We start from the raw sequence: 19,523 nt of genomic DNA on the forward strand, positions 1-19,523 counted from the left end.
CGACTCCGCGTACTCCTCGCACCAAGCAGGATTACCGGAGTCGACGGCGAGCACTTCTGGGTTCGATTTATCGCGTCCAGACAAGACGCGATAAATCAAACCCAGAAGTTCAATTGCCTGCCGCCGAACCAGCGCGTAAGTATAGACAAGCCCTCAGTCTCTGACTGAATCATTTCTTCACTGCAGCTGCTGTCTACAGGGTCTACCACCATGAGCAAACAAAAACATTGCATGGTGTCTCCACATTACACTCCTGTTGGCTAATTCTCATCATTCATGAATGTAACATCATTCACATGATCTAGTAAAGCAAACTAGCACCACAGGTGAATTTCCAGATTTAGGCCTGCTTCTTCTCTTGTTGAAGTCAATGGCAAAACTCCCATTGGCTTTAATGGGAAAACTGTTTGTCTGACATGTAGTGTCTTTAACGCTGTTGGTGGTAATATAAATCATTGGACTTACTGGCATGCTGCACATTCATCTAGCTATAAAGAGAATCGAGCATACAGGGCCAGATTCTCCAGCCTGATCTTATCTATACCTTTTGCACTCACGCAATACAAAGGAAATCAGACACATCTTTCCAATGGGGGAATCATTGTTATACTGGACAGAGAATCTGCATAATCAGGTCCTTTTGACACCCCCTCCAGGAATCCTGGTGTATGGAATATGTGGGAGCAGACATAGGGCATGACCAGAGTGCAACAGACAGTACCATTTGGCAGAGTTTAGTGCAGCCTCCAGGGTTTCTGTAAATTCCACCAGGGCCCTGGCTGGAGCAGACAAGACTAGAGAATCAGGGAGCCATAAAAAAGTTCCTTGTTGGCTCCTTCCCTCTCTGTTGAACTGAACAAAAACTCAGTACAACAAAGAGTCTGGACCATAATTGGCATCAAATTATTTATCCACAGAATTTAGCCTGTAAACGGTCTTTCTCTTTGCAGAGTATTCACAAGATGATGTCAATTTCTTCAAATCTGAAAGAACATAGTGACTTTTTTCCAAATTTGTCAATTCTAAGAATTGATTGCAATGAACTATATTGTCTATTCAATCAATGTTGATTAGTTGTGATCGGCCAGATAAGTTGCATGTTATTACAGTAGCACCTCAAAGTTATGAACACCTGGGGAATGGAGGTTGTTCATAACTCTGAAGTGTTTTTAACTCTGAACAAAATGTTATGATTGTTCTTTCAAACATTTGCAACTTAACATTGGCTTAATGCAGCTTTGAAACTTTACTATGCAGAAGAAAAATGCTACTTTCCCTTTATTTTTAGTAGTTTACATTTAACACAGTACTGTACTGTATTTGCTTTTTTCTTTTTTTTCTTTTTTTGTCTCTGCCTGAGTGCATACTTCTGGTTTCAAATGAGGTGTGTGGTTGACTGGTAAGTTTTTAACTTCCATGTTCATAACTCTGAGGTTCTACTGCACTTCTATTCCATGATGGATGAGCACACCAGCACTTCCAGCACAAATACTCACATGTGTAGATTTAAAATGTCCATGAGTATTTGTGCCAGTAAAACTCTATTGCACTAATATTTGCACACACACACAAAAAGGAGCCAAAGCAATGCTGAAGTAAATTAGTTTATTATTCACAGAAAATTGTTTCCAGTATTTTTCAGCTCTAGAAATAAATGTTATGTGTTGGGTTAAGCCTCAATGAAACTGTGATGTAAGAGCTATTTTTCATTATTGATAAACATATTAACAGTTCAGCTCCTTTTTAGAACCAGATAGTTGAAACAATAACAGCCTCCACCCAAACACGGGCACATGCAAGGCACATGTGGGTGGTGGTGTTTTACTGGGTATTGTTTGGTGGAGGTGTGTGTGTCTGTCTGTATAAGAAAAGCGGGAGAAACAGCAGAAAAGCAAGGATGCAGCTGGAACAAGCACTGGTAATGTGACTCTGAGGGTACGTCTATACTTACCCGCTGGTTCGGTGGCAAGCAATCGATCTTCTGGGATCGATTTATCACGTCTTGTCTAGACGCGATAAATCGATCCCGGAAGTGCTCGCCGTCGACGCCGGTAATCCTGCTCTGCGAGAGGAGTAGGTGGAGTCGACGGGGGAGCCTGCCTGCCGCGTGTGGACCCGCAGTAAGTACCTTTAAGTTCGAACTAAGATACTTCGACTTCAGCTACGTTATTCACGTAGCTGAAGTTGCGTATCTTAGTTCGAACTGGGGGCTTAGTGTGGACCAGCCCTGAGAAAAGCCTAAAGAGAGAGCTTTTGGGCTAAGTGCTGGCTCAAAAGAGGCTTGGAACTGTCCAAAGAAACTGTCTCCTGCTGTTTGATTCATGCTGTGTTCAGGGAAACAAGATTTTGTACATTCTTTATAAATAAACAGGATTGTATCAGGGAAACTCCTGACTCCAGGATCAAATTCTCCTCCTAGCCAAAACAAGCCATTAGACCCCAAATTTTGACTAACTGCTGGGGTCAAAAAAGGGTAACATAACTGTACAGTGTGCCCCTCTATTGTCAAGGATTTGGATTACTCCAAGGGTTAACCAACAAAATGCCAGTTTTTGCTTATGCTGCTGGTGAATTGTATCCTGAAAAAGCATTACACGGTCCTTCCTTTGATTTAATTCCCCCATTTAATGAAGCTATGCTACAGAATCAAAGCAAATACATTGATATAACAAAATAGTTTTCTTTGCAGCTACTCTGCAAAAATTTTCCCCTTGCTATTTTGTTGATGTCTAAGGGTAAACCTTGGAGTACATAAAAGCTTTCTGTGTGAAATGTTCTTGTTGATTTAGAGGCTTATATAACCCTTCTTTGTTATTGTTTTAATCCATTAAGTCTATTGAAAGAGGAGCACTATAACTTGATGGCTGCCAAAAATATTAATAAACCTTTTCCTAATACAGGGTGAAAGATAACTTTTAGCAACCCTTCTGTATTAAGCCTCCTGCACAAACAAGGTACAAACAAAAGAATCAAAATAAATGGTGCATTTAGGTTCTACAAGAAAAATGCTGCAACAAAATAAACAAGGAGGTGATACACAGACTTTTCAATAGTGAATACTATACAAAGGGTGGAATGTGTTTATAAATAATTTGCAATCATATTAGAAGAGTTGAATCTGCAAAATTAATTGCCTTCCCAGTAATCCCTAGAAGTCAGGATATATTGTGACTTCAAGACTGACATGATAATTATGCCTTTCTTGGTCTTATTTCACCTGTCTAGGAACAGCCAAACCACAACCTCCAACGTGCAGCGCTGACCAGTTCACTTGTGTGTATGTACAGCAGTGTCTACCTCTTGCTGTAAAATGTAATGGGGTAGAGGATTGTATGGATGGAACTGATGAAATTAATTGTCCTACTGAGATTCCTACCACTGCTTCTCCATGGCTTTGCAAGGAAACAGAGTTCCTGTGTGCTAATAAAGGTTGTATCCCATCACTCTTGAGATGTGACGGTGTGCCTGACTGCCAGTTTAATGAAGATGAAACTGACTGTCGTAAGTTACGTTTAGTGATGTAGTTATACACAAGCTAACTTATTTTCATAAAATGACAAAGTACAATAGAACCGTACTAAACAAATCCAAATCCAGTGAATTTTGTATGATTGCACAGCTAATAACATATTTTTTTTTGTATCTGCATATCATATATGATCATTTATGGTATGATCATCAGTGGTTAACTCCTTGTTCAGACCTCCCACGACTGATCAGAGGCAAGTAATGAAGCACAGTTGAGGAACAAATGCCCAATCCATTTCTTGAGCAGAATGCAGGAAAACTCTATAAGAACAATTGCATGTGACATAAAAGGGGAGAGACCTGTGGAAAGGGACCATTCCAGACCCACTCCTCCTCATTTCCCACATTGCTGTCCCCATGGTCCATGGAGAATGGTATCATGGGTCCAGTAAAGGACTAGTGGGGTGGAGCAGGGACTTATATATTTCATTCCTCACCCCCATGGTATCTTGCATTTATTTCTCTGTAAGAGCCATATCCCCTCAGCAGCTAGGTGGTGTTTGCTCTGGAGATCCTGGGTGATGCCTGCTAACTCTGTTTGAGGAGGAATGTTGCTCCTGTCTGATGTTACATGCAGGTACTGTGACGGGTTGGATCACAGAAACCCCCTTGGGAGCTGCCATCTGACGTACTAAGACTACCCCTGCTTCTGTTTTCCCTGCCAGCTCAGGACTCCAGCACCCTGTCTTGCTGAGCCAGACACTCCCGTCTGCTCCAACGAAGACCCAGGGTCTGGATCACTTGTCCCAAAGCTGCAAGTTTACCTGAAAACAGCTCACAGTAGTGTGCTTGTCTTTAGCACTCAGATGCCCAACTCCCAATGGGGTCTAAACCAAGATAAATCCATTTTACCCTGCATAAAGCTTATGCAGGGCACACTCATAAATTGTTCGCTCTCTATAACACTGATAGAGAGATATGCACAGTTGTTTGCTCCCTCAGGTATTAATACATACTCTGAGTAAATTACTAAATAAAAAGTGATTTTATTAAATACAGACAGTAGGATTTAAGTGGTTCAAAGTAGTAACAGACAGAACAAAGTAAGTCACCAAGCAAAATAAAATAAAATGCGCAAATCTATGTCTAATCAAACTAAATACAGATAATTTCCTCACCAGTTCCAGAGCACTCCCTTTTACAGGCTAATCGCCTTTTAGCCTGGGTCCAGCAATCACTCACACCCCCTGTAGTTACTGTCCTTTGTTTCAGTCCTCTTCAAGTATCCTGGGGGGGGGGGTGGAGAGGCTCCTTCTTTAGCCAGCTGAAGACAAAATGGAGGGGTCTCCCACGGATTTAAATAGACTCTTGTGGGTGGGGACCCCCCTCCTCCCTCCTATGCAAAGTCCAGCTCCAAGATGGAGTTTTGGAGTCACTTGGGCAAGTCACATGCCCCTGCATGACTCAGTCTTTACAGGCCGACGCCATTGTCCACCTGGTATCTTGCATGTCTCCAGGAAGACTTCTTATGTGGATTGGAGCATTCCAAGATGCATTGTTCTCCAAGTGTTTCCTGATCAGGTACTTAACCTGGCGAATTCCTTCCTAAAGAAGCTGACCAAATGCCTCCCAAAGCTTACTTAGAAACCAAGCAAGCATACAGCCCATATTCTTAACCTCAAGTAGAAAATGATATATATATGTACAAATAGGATGAATAGATATAGTAGACCATAACCTTTACGGAGATATGTTACCTGGCACAGGCAGCACAAAACATATTCCAGTTATGTCATACATACATTTATAAGCACCCCCTCCCCATAAAGCCTTATGGGGTACACTGTCACAGGTACATCTAGTGTTTCTAAGGCAAGGACAGTATTGGAGTCTATGTCCTCCACTGTAGCTGCCTCAAGGTGTGCAAGGAAATACCCAACAGTAAATTTGATGGTAGAACTGAGAGAGGGAGAGCAACCTTTCCAGAAGGATGATCTATAGAGAAGAAATGACTGGGAGGGTGCAGTTGGACATGGCACAGAAGAGATACTGTAGAGAGCAAACTGAGAGAAGATAGTAAACTTCTGTGCAAATAACTGAAGGAAGCAGCAGCTAGGGAGCATCTACAGCCAGGGGTTGGTACTGTTACAGTGTTAGTTAAACTGTGTGGCTGAAACAGAGCATTTTAGGAGGCTGCCATTTTACAAGTTCCAACAAGGAGGAGGAGATCCTCCCTAAATCTAAAATACTGCTGATGGGTCTGATGTTAAACAAAGAGCAATGATGAATGGGCATCCAGAACTGGATAGCTATTCTGAGGGAGTTCTGAGTCAACATGGGTAGTGCATATACTGAAAATGGACCACAAAGAGATTTTCTTTAATATGTTATGGCATATAAAAGGATGTTATTTTGTTAATCAAGCAGGGAGTGCAGCCAATAATACTGTACTGCTCCACAGAGTAACCACAGTGACAAATGCTTTTAAATGACTGTATGGTACTTCTGCTAATATACATAATTGGAAGCATTTCTGCTTTTGTTCTTAGATCACTCAGCTGCATTGCTTTGCAATTCTGCCAGTTCAATGTTCCAGGGAACACTCCTGACCTCACTAGAGTTTCAAAAGCAAGTCTGGTGCTGTAGTAGCAGCAACCTGTGTCCTAGCTCCATAGGGGATGAAAGCATGAGGGACCTGGAACTCCAACTCCCAGGGGGCACTACAGCGGCTCAGGCTGATACAGAGATTAATGCCGCTGTGGCAAACCCAGGGCAAACAGCTACAAAGGGGGTAGTAATCAGTCCCAGGGGGTTAAAAAGGCCTCTCCCAAGCCACTGAGGAGAGAGAACCATGGGGAAATAAGGTTCAGCTGGGCAAGGGGTTACTAGGGAACTAATTAGGTTCAGCTGACTCCAACTGCTTGGGACCTTTTTAAACCCTCCCTGGCGTGGAAGGGGGGGGAAGAGAGAGTGAGAGAACCAGGGAAGCTGCCAGGAAGTTAGGAGCAGCAAGGCTCTGAACCCTTCCTGCAAGGAAGGCTGCACTCTGTCCCCAGAAGGGAAGATAAACAAGCACAAGGGGCTGACTGAGAAAAGGAATAGCCAAACCCTGTGCTACCTGCAAGGATTTGCCTTGCCCAAGCCTGTGTCTCCAAGGCTAAAAAGGACTGAGCCTGCTGAGGAGAAGAAGGTACTTTGCCACAGCCGCCCAACCCAAAATGTTTCATTCTAGGTTGACAAACTGAAACCAAATGTTTCATTTCAGAATGAAAACACATATTGCAATATCAGATTTTCCTGCTGGATGGAAATTCGATTTTTCAGTCGTCTCCATTGATACATGTTATCCATGCAGACAAATAATCACATACTGTATCTAACACAATCAACTACTGTACACATGCAGGAGGTGTTCAGCAGTTGCTTTTACAAACTATATGGCAGAACTTTCCTGTGAATCTGAGATGAAAGTTGAGCTGTGTGTTTTTGTAGAAAATTCTGAAATTGAATCAATGAAAGCACAAGCTCCAGGATGTTTCTGTCTTTAGATCATTACTTACTTCAAGGGCTCCGAGGTCTGGCTGTGTCAAAAGTCCCCGCTTTCAATCCTCTACCACCTCTGTCTGCTCTAGGCCTGTCCCCTATCTTTTCTAGATTATCTCATTATGTCCTAAGGTTAAGATCCTAACTCCAGTCCAGCAGGCCAGTTGTGTGCTCCTAGGATCACGTCTCCCACTACTAGTTCCAATGCTCTTGAAATATTACTTCAGTACAGTAACTCCTCACTTAAAGTCGTCCCGGTTAACGTCATTTCATTACGTTGCTGATCAATTAGAGAACATGCTTATTTAAAGTTCTGTAATGTTCCCTTCTAATGTTGTTTGGCAGCCGCCTGCTTTGTCTACTACTTGCAGGAAGAGCAGCCCATTGCAGCTAGCTGGTGGGGGCTTAGAATAGGGTGACCAGACAGCAAGTGTGAAAAATCAGGACAGGGGGTGGGGGGTAATAGGAACCTATATAAGAGAGAGACCCAGAAATCGGGACTGTCCCTATAAAATCGGGACATCTGGTCACTCTAGCTCGGAACCAGGGTGGACCAGCAGCCCCCAGCAGCTCCCCCATCAACTCCCCGCTCCCCTAAGTTCCTTGTGCAGCAGCTGCCCAGCAGGCTAGCAGTTGCAGCTGTCCCTCCCACCACTGCCATGTACTGCTCCTGCCCTCTGCCTTGGAGCGGCTCCCTGAGACTCCTGCTTGTTGTGCGGGGGGGAGGGAAGAAGGAGGGGGGCTAATGTCAGCATGTCCCCCTCCCCCCTGCTCCTGCACCCCTCTTACCCCATCTTCCATAGAGCAGGGGGGACACACCAGAGCACAGGACAGAGGGAGCTTGCAGCAGCTTCCATCTCAGCGAGCTGATCTAATTAACAAGGCAGTGTACTTAAAGGGGAAATGCGCATATCTCCCTCCATTCCTGCTGCCTTGTAGAGTGAGAGAGTTAACCCTTGAAGGCTCAGCCAATTGCTAGTTCATCATTTAGCAGTAAGGGAAATATCCCACCCTCTGACTCCTGCACCTCATCCAAGCTTCACAATCATCATTACTGTGTACCAGTATTAAATTGTTTAAAACGTATACTGTGTGTGTGTGTATATATATATATATATAATATAGTCTTTTGTTTGGTGAAAAAAATTTCCCTGGAACCTAACCCCCTCATTTACATTAATTCTTATGGTGAAATTGGATTCGCTTAACATCGTTTCGCTTAAAGTCGCATTTTTCAGGAACATAACTACAACGTTAAGTGAGGAGTTACTGTATTTTTCAATCTTAAAGCTACACCTTGGGAGGGAGGCAAAGTAATTCCTGACATAGTCAAAGAACAAACAGCTCCATGCTGAGATCTTAAACCCAGGAATTTTGGGTGGGTTGGAAACGTATTCAAACCTACTATCACATCCCTACTCCAAAAGTTTGATAGTTTTATGCCTACAATATGGTAGCTGACAATATAACACTGCCATGACAGTTGACATTCCCTCTCTCAAGATCACGATTGAGGTTGGTGATGCTTTGGAACTGAACTGCAGGGTGGTTACTATTGTGCAGACTTTTCTCTCTTTGCTGTTGGTATGCTATGAGGGCTTTGCAGCATTCATCTTCTCTTGCATGTCTACTTTTGACATGTCAGATACCATGAACATTTGTCAGCAGAGGAAAATCAGAAGGGGAAAAAGAAAACACCTATCTTACAAACTCAGTTTACTTTATTGGAATTTTTGCATGTTCTGTAAAAAAAAAATTGAGTGTTGTGCTAGTAATCACACTCTGTATGTAATGTAATAATAATACAGATCAGATGATGTTTTCTTAGAAGATTTTTGTGAGACCTGAATTTGAATTTCTTTTCCTAAGCATAAATGAGCATAGCAGAGTGCAGTTAAGCTTTGATGACCACCAGAGCCATTCTTTTAGGTTAGATCATTTTTAACAAAATAGTAAACATTTTTTCTGCTCCCCCACTGTCCATTTAATTCTCTTTTATCAGCTCCTTCCAAAAAGCAACCATAGTTCTGTCTTTTTTAATGACATTTCTTTGCTATTCTTTTTGAAAGGCTTCACCCAAAGCATTGAAGTCAATGGAAAGACTCTCATCAACTTCAGTGGGCTTTGGATCAGGCCCTATTCTCCTCTCAGTTCACGTGCACTGTTTCCCTTCACAATTTCATTTACCTGGGTGTATGAACAGAAAGCCACAAAATGCTCATCCTGTTTCAGTCCCAGATTGTATCAAATGATAGCATCATCTCCCAGGATGAAGACAGGTTGGCAAAATGTGTTCTGTGGAGATAAAGTATAAATCCTGAAAGAGGCCACAGCAAAGAAAAACAAACACAAATGCATTAGTCACATCTCTACTACAACCACCATCACCACCACAGAAATTTTGCCATGTATGATTTAAAGATTTATGTAGAAAGAAATTTCCTGCAGAGGTCACTGAACAGTTTGCTTGTGAGGTGCCATGTTAATGTTGTGGATTTCCACTATTAACTTGGTGGATTTTATTTCTTGCTGCTCTTTACAACAGAAGCTCCAAGTTATGTTGCCTTTACAAAAGCTCTGCTTAGCTAGCCTAGCTAGTCCTTCTGTCACTTCTAATTTTAGGAAAGGTCTCTTTATCTCACCAGCTTTTTTTTTATTTTTTTTTTATTTTTATTTTTTTGATAAATTGCATGATCTAAAATGGAAAGGGTATAAAATAAACATAAAGACACAACGGGTATATGCATTACTTTCCACATGCCCCCAATAGAATCTGACTTAAGTGCTAACAGCAATGAATAAGAAATGATTTCTCATTTCTCTACAGTGCAATAAAATGGATCTGTGGTGTGCACCTATAAACTTCCAAAGACATAATAAACGTTAAAATCATACATTTTAAAAACAAATTCTTTCTTTCTTTCTTTCTACACACTTAATTTGCACTTACAGAATGAATTATGGATGCAAACCTAAGTATTTTTGACCATTTGCTCCCATTTTAATCCCTGCATTTGGCATCTGCATCCTTAAAACACATGGTGGTCTCTTATGACATTAAATTATAACTCTGCTGAAGCCCATTGTAGTTGTGTGAATGACAGAGTGTATTGACTGTATCCAAAGCATTGATGCAATATTAAAGTAGAAATATCAATGTTAAAAAGTCAGAAAATTCTAAAAGTTAGTTACTGCTGCATTGATAACTCAGTCATATTCCCTTTCTTAACACCCACTGCAGTGGTGCAATGCAGTCATGAAGGAGATCCACCCTCTGGAAGGGGAATTTTAGGGTGGTGCAGAGCCACTCAAGCAATTTCTTCACCACCCTCCCGAGTACAGGGGTAGGGGGTTGGGAGGTGGTAAACTGGGGAGAAAAGGGCATGTTCAGGGCATCTCTATGCCCCAACAATCCCCAGCTATTGAAAAAGTCCTTGGGACTAACGACAGCCAACACAAAGTAGAGAAGCAACCCAAAGATTTCTCTGTTTTACCCTATGGTATCCATGTAGCGGAGAGCCAGTCCCAAGACTGGGGAAAGTAGAAGTGGCTCTATGCCACATTTGTCTCCCCAATACAAGCTGTGCTGAGCACAACTTAAATGTAGCCCAGGTACAGAGCTCCTATGTTTATCACAGTGTACATTAAACAAAATAAGCAATACTACATGTGTCCTTCCATGGAGCGTCTTTAAAATAGATGGGTAAGAAAAATCATACAGAAGGTCTAAGAGATATAAATGAAATTGCTGAGGTTAAAGACTTGAGTTTTTAAAATATCAAATTCTCAGGGCGTGTGCAATTTCACCCCCGATTTTGGATGCATTTACTGCTTACTGCAGTTATATGCACAAATTTGTATTTGTGCACAAATGACACAAGCTACATGAGCCCTGTGATGTATGCAAAAGGAGGAAAACTCGCCAAGATTTCCTAAAGTGACTAGTAATTTTGGATATATTTATAGTCCTTGGTAAATTGGCAGTGTGTAAGATTTATGGGTCTGATCCTGTGAACCTTTACTTCTAGGAGTCTACTTGTCGTCTGAGAGACTGCCTGCATTAGCAACATTTGGCAGGATCTGATATAATATTCGTATTGCAAGGTTGAAGTGCAGTATTTTATATTCAGCATTTTCTTTTGGCTCGGTGTAATCCAGTCATTTAGAGTACTTAAAATATTCCTAAATTCTCTCATGCTCGTTATAAATCTAAAATCCGGGCCAAATTCTGCTCAGTTACACTGGTGATATGTCTAACTCAAGTGAAAACAGTGTGCTACTCCTGGTTTATGCAAGCATAATGGAGAGAAGAATTTAGCTCACTGTCCCTTAAACCAAGATGTTCAGAAATAATGGCTCAGGGGCAGTGCAACAGAACATTTCATTAGCTAGAATGTTTCTCAAAGTGACAAAATGCTGTTAGATTCTCGGACAGAATGCAGAACCACCGGGTACATCTTATAGAATCAGTGATGCCATAATGAATTACCTGGAGGCTTATGTGATTCTGTCAAGATTTCCCCTCTATAATTCCTTTAGATGAGTTTAGAGAATATAACTGAATGCTACAGCATGACAAATGTCTGTAGGTTTAGATTTTTAATGTAGCCTTTCTCCACTTTTGTTACATCAGCCATATATAGTGTTTAGCTTCTAGCAACAAAATGGGATACTTTTACAGCACGTTTCAGTTCTATGTTTAAGAATTAATTCAATTATTTTGATAACTGAGTTATCTAGGCAGATTGATTATGTTTTCTGATATCTGATTGTGGATTTTCATTAAGCATTGCACCTATTCCACCAATAACATATCAAATGTAAACACCCCTTCCCAGGATTTGAACATGGTAAAAGCTTGATTTGGCAACCTAAGCTGTCTTTTTTAATGTCTAAGTTGTACACCTCCCAAATGGAAGTTTAAAATGGAAATGCCAATCCAGATTTATATACTCTGACACAAATAAGCTGCTATAGTGTTCCAATAGTGTTTTATCAGTGAATAAAGGAAATGTGTCTAACTATGTCATCTTGTTACTTTGTTCCAGCCACAAAGGACTGCTTCAATGGTTCTGTGTTGTGTGCATCAACTAATACATGTATTCCAGTCTCCAAGCGCTGTGATGGTATTGCTGACTGCTTTGATTTCAGTCTTGATGAATCCAGCTGTTCAGGTAGTCAGTTTCACATCAAAATATCATTTCAATAGAAATATATAGAGTTTTTTATTTAACCTGCAAATGGTGCACAATATTGACTGAATTCATCCTGCTGAAGCTCCGTCAGATTACACGAGGGATGAATTTGAAACATTATGTTATTTTTATAGAGAGGATAATGGGAGAAAACAATGAAAAAATTGTGACTGTTTGAAATGGGGGTATTTCTTGGTATATATATTGAATTACAGTAAAACCTCTACCCTGCAAACATATAGGCTTGATTTTAATTATGCAAGTAGTCCCAGTAAAGTGAATTGAACATTTGGAGGTCCCTGGGATTTCTCATGTGCTTAAAATGCACATGCAGGACTGGGGCCTAAATCAGGAAATAGAGAATGCATCTTAGCATAATAAAAATATTGCAAAGCCTGATATTTTTAGTACAACAGAAAAATAATGGATAAAAGTAAAAATAGGAAATGCAGTATATCTAATAAAAATCATCTTTAGAACATACATACAAAGTGTTTAACTCACAAGGCATCCATAGAGCTATATTCTGTGCCCAGATGTTAATATGAAGCATTCACTGACTTCTGGGGGAGCACCCGGAAAAGAATTAGACCAGAAATACAGTTTATATTATGTTTCATGAAACAGTAATATTTTACCATGAAAAATTCACAGTAATATAAAATGCTTGGTAAATAGATGTTGTAATCTATCTTTGGTAATTTTGTAATGTTTTGAGTGAATGTTATAAATGCAAGGGAGTATATTTAGTATCCAGTTAAATGTAGAGGATTGTGAGATGGTAAACATAAAGCAGTAAATTCAAATAGTGGTAAAAAAGGGCCTCCTGCCACTTTTCAGGTGGCATATCTTTTAAATAATTTGCGTCCCACACTATCTTGCTGGAAATTCAGGTATCTGAATAGAATAACTAATCTGATATTTTTTCTTTTATGTCTCCAGCAAACAGCCCATACTATTTCTTTTATCTGACTCTATGCAGCAGTGAATTTGTTCATACATTTTCTCCCATTCCAGGAAGATGGCCCAAATCCTGTAGTTAACTCTAACACCAATAGACCCCTGTGTCCAGGCAAGGCACCACATAGGTGTTGGAGTGTGGCCATGCCACATGCCATGCCCAGCCAATTGTAGAATCGGGACAATGGTGGGAGTTTTAATAACTTGTTCAGTCCCATAAAATTGCAACTTTGTTATCTGAGCAATTACTTGCTTATTGTTCAGATTGTGCCATATGGTTTCTAATATTGTTTTGGGATACATTTTGCTCAGATAAGGAGGCCCACTGAATTCACTGTGCATACCAGTAAGTAATAATTTTGCCTCTGATTCTACAAAACTTAGTCACATACTTGACTTTACTCCAGAGACTAGTCCCATTAAAGTTCATGAGACTGCTCACTTAAGTAAAGTTATGTAGGTGCCTGGAGTTGCAGGATAGCAGCCTAAATTGTTTTACTGCTGTAGATACTGTATAAATTCCAGCAGACTGTTTTGAAAGTTTAGAGGAGCATGTACTGCCCTGCTGTAATTATATAACTATAATGTGGGGGGATATTCAGTGGTAATAAAATAGTAAATAAAACAAGACAGATATTCATTGTAACAGGAAAAGGAACTAACAACAAACATTTGTAAAAATTATTTTGTTGCTTTCAAAACCTTTGGGTTCTGTTTTTGGTTTATTTGGGGCTTTTTTGGTGAATGAATATTTTTTAAATTAAATGTGTAAATGTTAAAATATATGTGAACTTAGGTTGACCTCATGCCCACCAAATACCCAAGGTGTGTCACAAGTCCATAACAACACTTGGCTTGGCATGTCTTTCTTCTTAAACATCTTATTCTATTAAGACTGATTTCCCTCGAGCTGTATGAACATGTATATATGAGATATCTTTTATGAAAAGACTGGTCACACAGCAGATGGTGAACATCTGTTCTTATCTCATCCTTACATTTAAACTATTAATAATAATATCAGACATAGGCACTAAATCAATCTATGAAGTTCAGCACTCTAAACTAACTCTTTTCTCTATTGTATAGTGTTGGGAATCTTCATATTGTAATATCTGAATGTTCCAATGAATGACAGAAGCCCCACTATGAGAGTCGTGTAAAATTTGACCTGAGAAATCATTAGGGCCTAGACCCAACAAAGCACTGGGATTACTTTAAGCACAAGTAGTGCTATGACTTTGGTGGAGATGCTTAGGATAGGCACGTGACCAAGTATGTTACTGAATCACGGCCTACAGTGCTGGTCTTTAGAAATGCTCAGCACCCAAAACATCAGCTATACTAAATGAGAGCTGTGAGCATTCAGCAACTCTGAAAATCAAATTGTAGAAAATCTGATATAGGGAAAAAATCTTGCATTGGCAGGAGGAACGGACTAATTTCTATTACATCTTCCTTAATCTAGTTACCTTTGTTTACTTATATTTTCCTAGGTTGTCCAGAAGGATATTGCAAAAATGGAGGAACTTGTATCATCAAAGACGCTGTTCCTTTATGCCAGTAAGGTTCACTCTCTTATTCTTTTGAGAAGAGTTTCTTTTGTTCCCTACAAATAGAAATGACAGTCAATGGAAATGTATTTCTGAAGAGTAAATTTGCACTGCATGAGTTTGCACTATTCTCATTTACAGTAGCTGAGTGAATAAGAGACCAACAAATAATGAGGGTGTTTTGAGAAGAATATTAGCTAACAAGCAGAGTTTTCCATGACTTTCATCTGTCCTGTATTAGTTAGGACAGCCTGTTTTTTCAACACCTAACATTTCCTCCATCTCATATTGCACATCAGCATTTAAAAGAACATATTGTTATAAAAATAATGCCTTGTTTATAGCAGACATATTGTCCATCTCAAGGAAGATTCACAGCAGGCCATGTTCCCAGCTCTTCGTTAATTTATGATGTATCTCTGGCATAACATTACTTATTGTACTTATTTCAGCTGCTGCTTTTCCACTTATGTCAAACAAAGGGTTAAATGCATTTAGGAATGTTGCAGTGCAAACCAGGGGAGCAACTGTGAATGCCCTCCCAGCTTCTGAAAAGCAGTCGCTTTTTATTTGTCACAAGCAGTGATTTTCTGTATTTTCATCATAGGCTGGACCACCAGGTAGCCAAATAGACTATTAACAGGTAGATTAAGATCTCTACAATATTAAGGGAGAGTGAGTTTGGAGTGGCTGCTTACACTAGTGGGCAAAAACAATCAAGCACTCTAATCAGGGTGAAAGTTGAGGGTGGCTTTATCTGCTTGGTGCCCCTCCCTAAATCCCTGGCATGGGTGAATACAAGAGAAGAATCAAGAACACGGTGTTTCTAATTTTTAAAGCAGGCCTCAATCTGACTTCTATTTGACTTGTTCAAACATAGAGTATCAAACTACAATTGCTGCATCCCTTTGATAACCACAGCCAAAAGGGCTGGTAGATGCTGGAGATGATAGGAAGACAAAGTAGAAAAAATCATGTAGTAGGCACAAGTCTCGATCAGGTTTCAACATCTGTTTGACATCTGGAGCACAGTGTTGGCAGATGTGGATCCTGCCATTCAGTTCATGTTGCTGAATATAAATTCATTAGTTGACAAATCATAAAAAGTAATAACTTTAATTAAGGGAGAGGCGTCTTTGTGCATACAACTGATGAAAGGATGACACTGCAGGGCTTATATTGATGTAGTTGTCTCCAGCCAGGCTTACAATTAAACATAGAGCAGTGGTGGATTGCAGCTTTGGTGGGGCTGTATTATTTGCACCTAACCTGAAGATCTCCCATTGACTTATATGTGAACCCTGAGCTGGGGCTTGTTTTGGTGTGAATGTCACTCCAGTGCCCCACGCATTGCTAGTTGACCTAATTAAGTTCCTGTCAGTAGTGGATATGGAACTCAATGCCCCAGCACCTGCGGGCCCCCCGGGAAACCTCTCCCCCGCAAGTTTTACTCATGGGTATTTTTAGTAAAAGTCATGGACAGGTCACAGGCCGTGAATTTTTGTTTACTGCCCATGACCGGTCCGTGACTTTTATTAAAAGTAACCGTAACTAAAACATAGCCTTAACGATAAGGGGCACACACTGAAAATGTGTGGTCATCTTGCTCTGAAGTGCGATGGTATAGTGGCAAGAAGACTGTGCAAGTGTCAGAATGCAAGCTGGGGGCAAGAGTATATTTTCTCACCAAATTAGTTATACACAGTTTTAACTCAAATACTAGCCAGACAGCATGTACAGTACTGTACATTCACATTTAATACATACCATTGTTCACATATAATACATTCAATACACTACTTTATCTTCCCTCTATTTAAAGCAGACACTGGATATATAGCAGGCCAAATTTAGGGTCAACTGCATCTGCCCACTATAAAGTGAACAAAGGGCATGCTTTTATTAGTGCCTGAATTGTAAGGATAGTCTATTGTTAAGTAGTAAATGTAATTACATCCCTTGCCCTGTAGTTAAACAAGTGTGTTAGAATTATATCTTCATTAAACACAGTTTTTCAATCATACTGAATATGTACAATCTAGCCAACTGAGCTATAGAGATTAGAATTTCAAGGAAACATCATACACAGATAATTAATTGAGGTTATATTTGTACCCGTGTGTCTCAGAAAATGTTGGTTTTATCCAAAATATAGAAATCAGGGTTTGATTTTATTTTACTAGATTGAAATGAGAAAGATGCCTTTTCCTTTTTATTTTACAGAGAACTGAGATTACAGGATTATAGTTGATTCAGAAGAGCCTTTTAACTATTTCTTCTTAGAAATGCTAGCTGGCCTCAAATTTTCACTCATCACTCTTAAGAGACCCAAATAATCTGTTTTAATGCACAAAGTAGTTTATTGCCTGTGGCACACTAGTGTTTAGCAGTATTGCATGAAAAGATGAAAGTGGAACTTTTTAATAGCTAGACATTTTCCTCAGTGTTTGAGCTGATCTCTCAAAATCTAAATCCTGTAATATGGCAGGAATTTGTACTTGGAAAGCCTAGGCCCCCACAAACAATTCTAAATGATGCCATAGTGCATTGGATTTTTGGTACTAGATAAAAGTCCGTAAATAAACTGTTACTAACATGAGTGGTTGTCTAAAATTGACTTGTCTCTACACACAGTGGTTCAAAGTTTGAGGGTGACATAAATGTTGTATAAGTGAATGCATGCTGAAAGGATGGTAGAGTGGGGATGTAGTAGGAAAATCAACCAAGCGTAGGTTGTACATGTTACCCCTGTTAGAAGCATTATTGTCTATGGTTTTAGAGTTCAAGAGTAGGAATCAGGAGATTTAGGTTTGATTCCCAGCTCTACCAATGACTCAATGTGTGACTTTATGTGAACCTCTTAATCTCCCTAAAGCTCAGTGTCCACATCCATAAAATGGGGATAAAACTTACTGTACCCACCTTTGTAAACCACTTTGAGATCCTTTGATGGAAAATGTCATTTTAAATATTTAATCATTTATTATTTTAAATAATTATAATCTCAATGTAAGCAAATGTGATATGTACTATATTATGCTTATAACCATAACTAGATTCATTAGAGTAAATAAAATTGCTGCTGATAATTACTGCAAATACATTTGCTTCAGTCTCTACAAATTCCACACCTTATAAATATCACATGGCCTATTAAGGAAAAGTCAGAGTGAAAAATACAACTTGCAGGTAGGAGTGTATGAATGCTCATATTGGCATCCACAGTGATTAGAGGTTCAAAAATGCAGGGGCAGTTATTTGCAGATGCAACATTTTGCCCTCAAAAACGAAGGCCATTTTAGAACATTTGGGACTTAATTTTAACAGTAGACAAGATTTGGGAGCTGTTGTTGCATGGGTATATTTATTAATGAAAGACATTGTTCAGGTGGAAACTCTATGTAACATCAGAATGATACTTGTTGCACAGCTCACTAACTTTTTGTATGGGCACATTAAGAGTTGCACTCAAATTATTAGCTGACTTTTTTCCTGCTGAATTCACCTGAATTACTCTGAAAAAAGCTGCAACTCTTTGAAGCCGAGGTTGAAAGCTAAGTTGACAGTCAGTTGGTCAGTGCTTACTTTAAAGCAGGAGGCCTTATAACTAAGCAAACAAGGAATCAGGAATATACGTTTCTCTCAGCAGATTTCGGATAAATTACATTTAAAAAAATAATATTTCCACTGCTTTTTCACATAATGTTTGTAAGAAAAGCTGTCAAACTGATCTTCAGTACAGGCGAGCCACTTCCCTTCAAAAGCATTATTGGCCCGATAGACAATACAAGATGTGTGCTGTTTGTTTTGATGTAGCTACAAGTATATCAAATACTGGAATGAGTCTACAGTTTGCCATACTTAACATTTTGCTTCTTTCCTCCATTTCAGAACCTAGGTTTTTTGGGCAATAAAATCGGTCATTTGAAGCTTGTTTTCTTTTAATATGGAAGCAAGACATTCCACTTTATTTAAGATTGAAGGAGGAGGAAACAAATTGAAATTTGGGTTGACTATGTGTGCCCCCATTCATATTCACTTATGTGGGAGAATTCATAGAGTTTTTGTGCATGAATGTTTGGGGAGGAGGCATTGATTCTCCCACTGCCTTTCACTTTGTGTAGTCACTTACACCTGCACAAATTGGTGTAAAATGCTACCATTCTGATTTGCTTTGTCCTCTTTGCACAGGTGGAAATGAGTACACAAGTTGCAGGTTATGGCCTGCATTTATGTGAATATGTTTGTCTATGTGCAGGCACATATATTTGTTTGTGATTCTGAATTTTCACACAGGAAGTGGCATACCAACTATATTACAGGTACTGTCTTTTTGGATCTTGGAGTGAGGGTGGTAGAAGGTAAGAGCAGAGGCTGGTTTTAAAAGCTGAAAGCAAAGGAACTGTTTGGTAGGGTTACCATTCGTCTGGATTCCCCTGGACATGTCCGGATTTTCGAGCTAAAAATAGCGTCCGGGGGGAATTTATAAATGTCCGGACTTCTCCCCCCCCAAGTGGCTAACAGGGCAGCTGGACGGATGGTGCCACTTACATGAGGCTCCGACAGCCAGAGAGCCCCCCTCCCCCTGCAGCAGCGATCCCTCCGGCAGTCTGGAGCTCCTCCCCCGCTCCTTCTCCCCTGCGAGCCAGCCTGCCAGGACGAAGGGAGCCGTTCCTGAGCAAGCTCACATAGACATTAGGCGAAGGCCAACAACAAGGGGCCAGGGGGTCGGAGAAGGGGCAGGGAGGTTCTGGAGGGGGCAGTCAAGAGACGGGGGGGTAGGGAGTTCGGGGGGGGCTTTCTG

General features: G+C 40.2%; 1 protein-coding gene across 1 annotated transcript in view; it reads left to right on the forward strand.

The window, feature by feature from the left end:
• MALRD1 (MAM and LDL receptor class A domain containing 1) overlaps positions 1-19,523 on the forward strand; it is a 528,588-nt gene that overhangs the window by 463,896 nt on the left and 45,169 nt on the right. Inside the window, exons 32-34 of the mRNA XM_026649425.1 lie at positions 3,226-3,501; positions 12,060-12,185; positions 14,663-14,729. Of these exons, the coding sequence (XP_026505210.1) occupies positions 3,226-3,501; positions 12,060-12,185; positions 14,663-14,729 (469 nt within the window). The remainder of the gene's footprint in view (positions 1-3,225; positions 3,502-12,059; positions 12,186-14,662; positions 14,730-19,523) is intronic.

Source organism: Terrapene carolina, unplaced genomic scaffold (genome assembly GCF_002925995.2).
Source record: "Terrapene carolina triunguis isolate 2854851 unplaced genomic scaffold, T_m_triunguis-2.0 Scaffold84, whole genome shotgun sequence".
NCBI classification, from domain to species: Eukaryota; Metazoa; Chordata; order Testudines; family Emydidae; genus Terrapene; species Terrapene triunguis.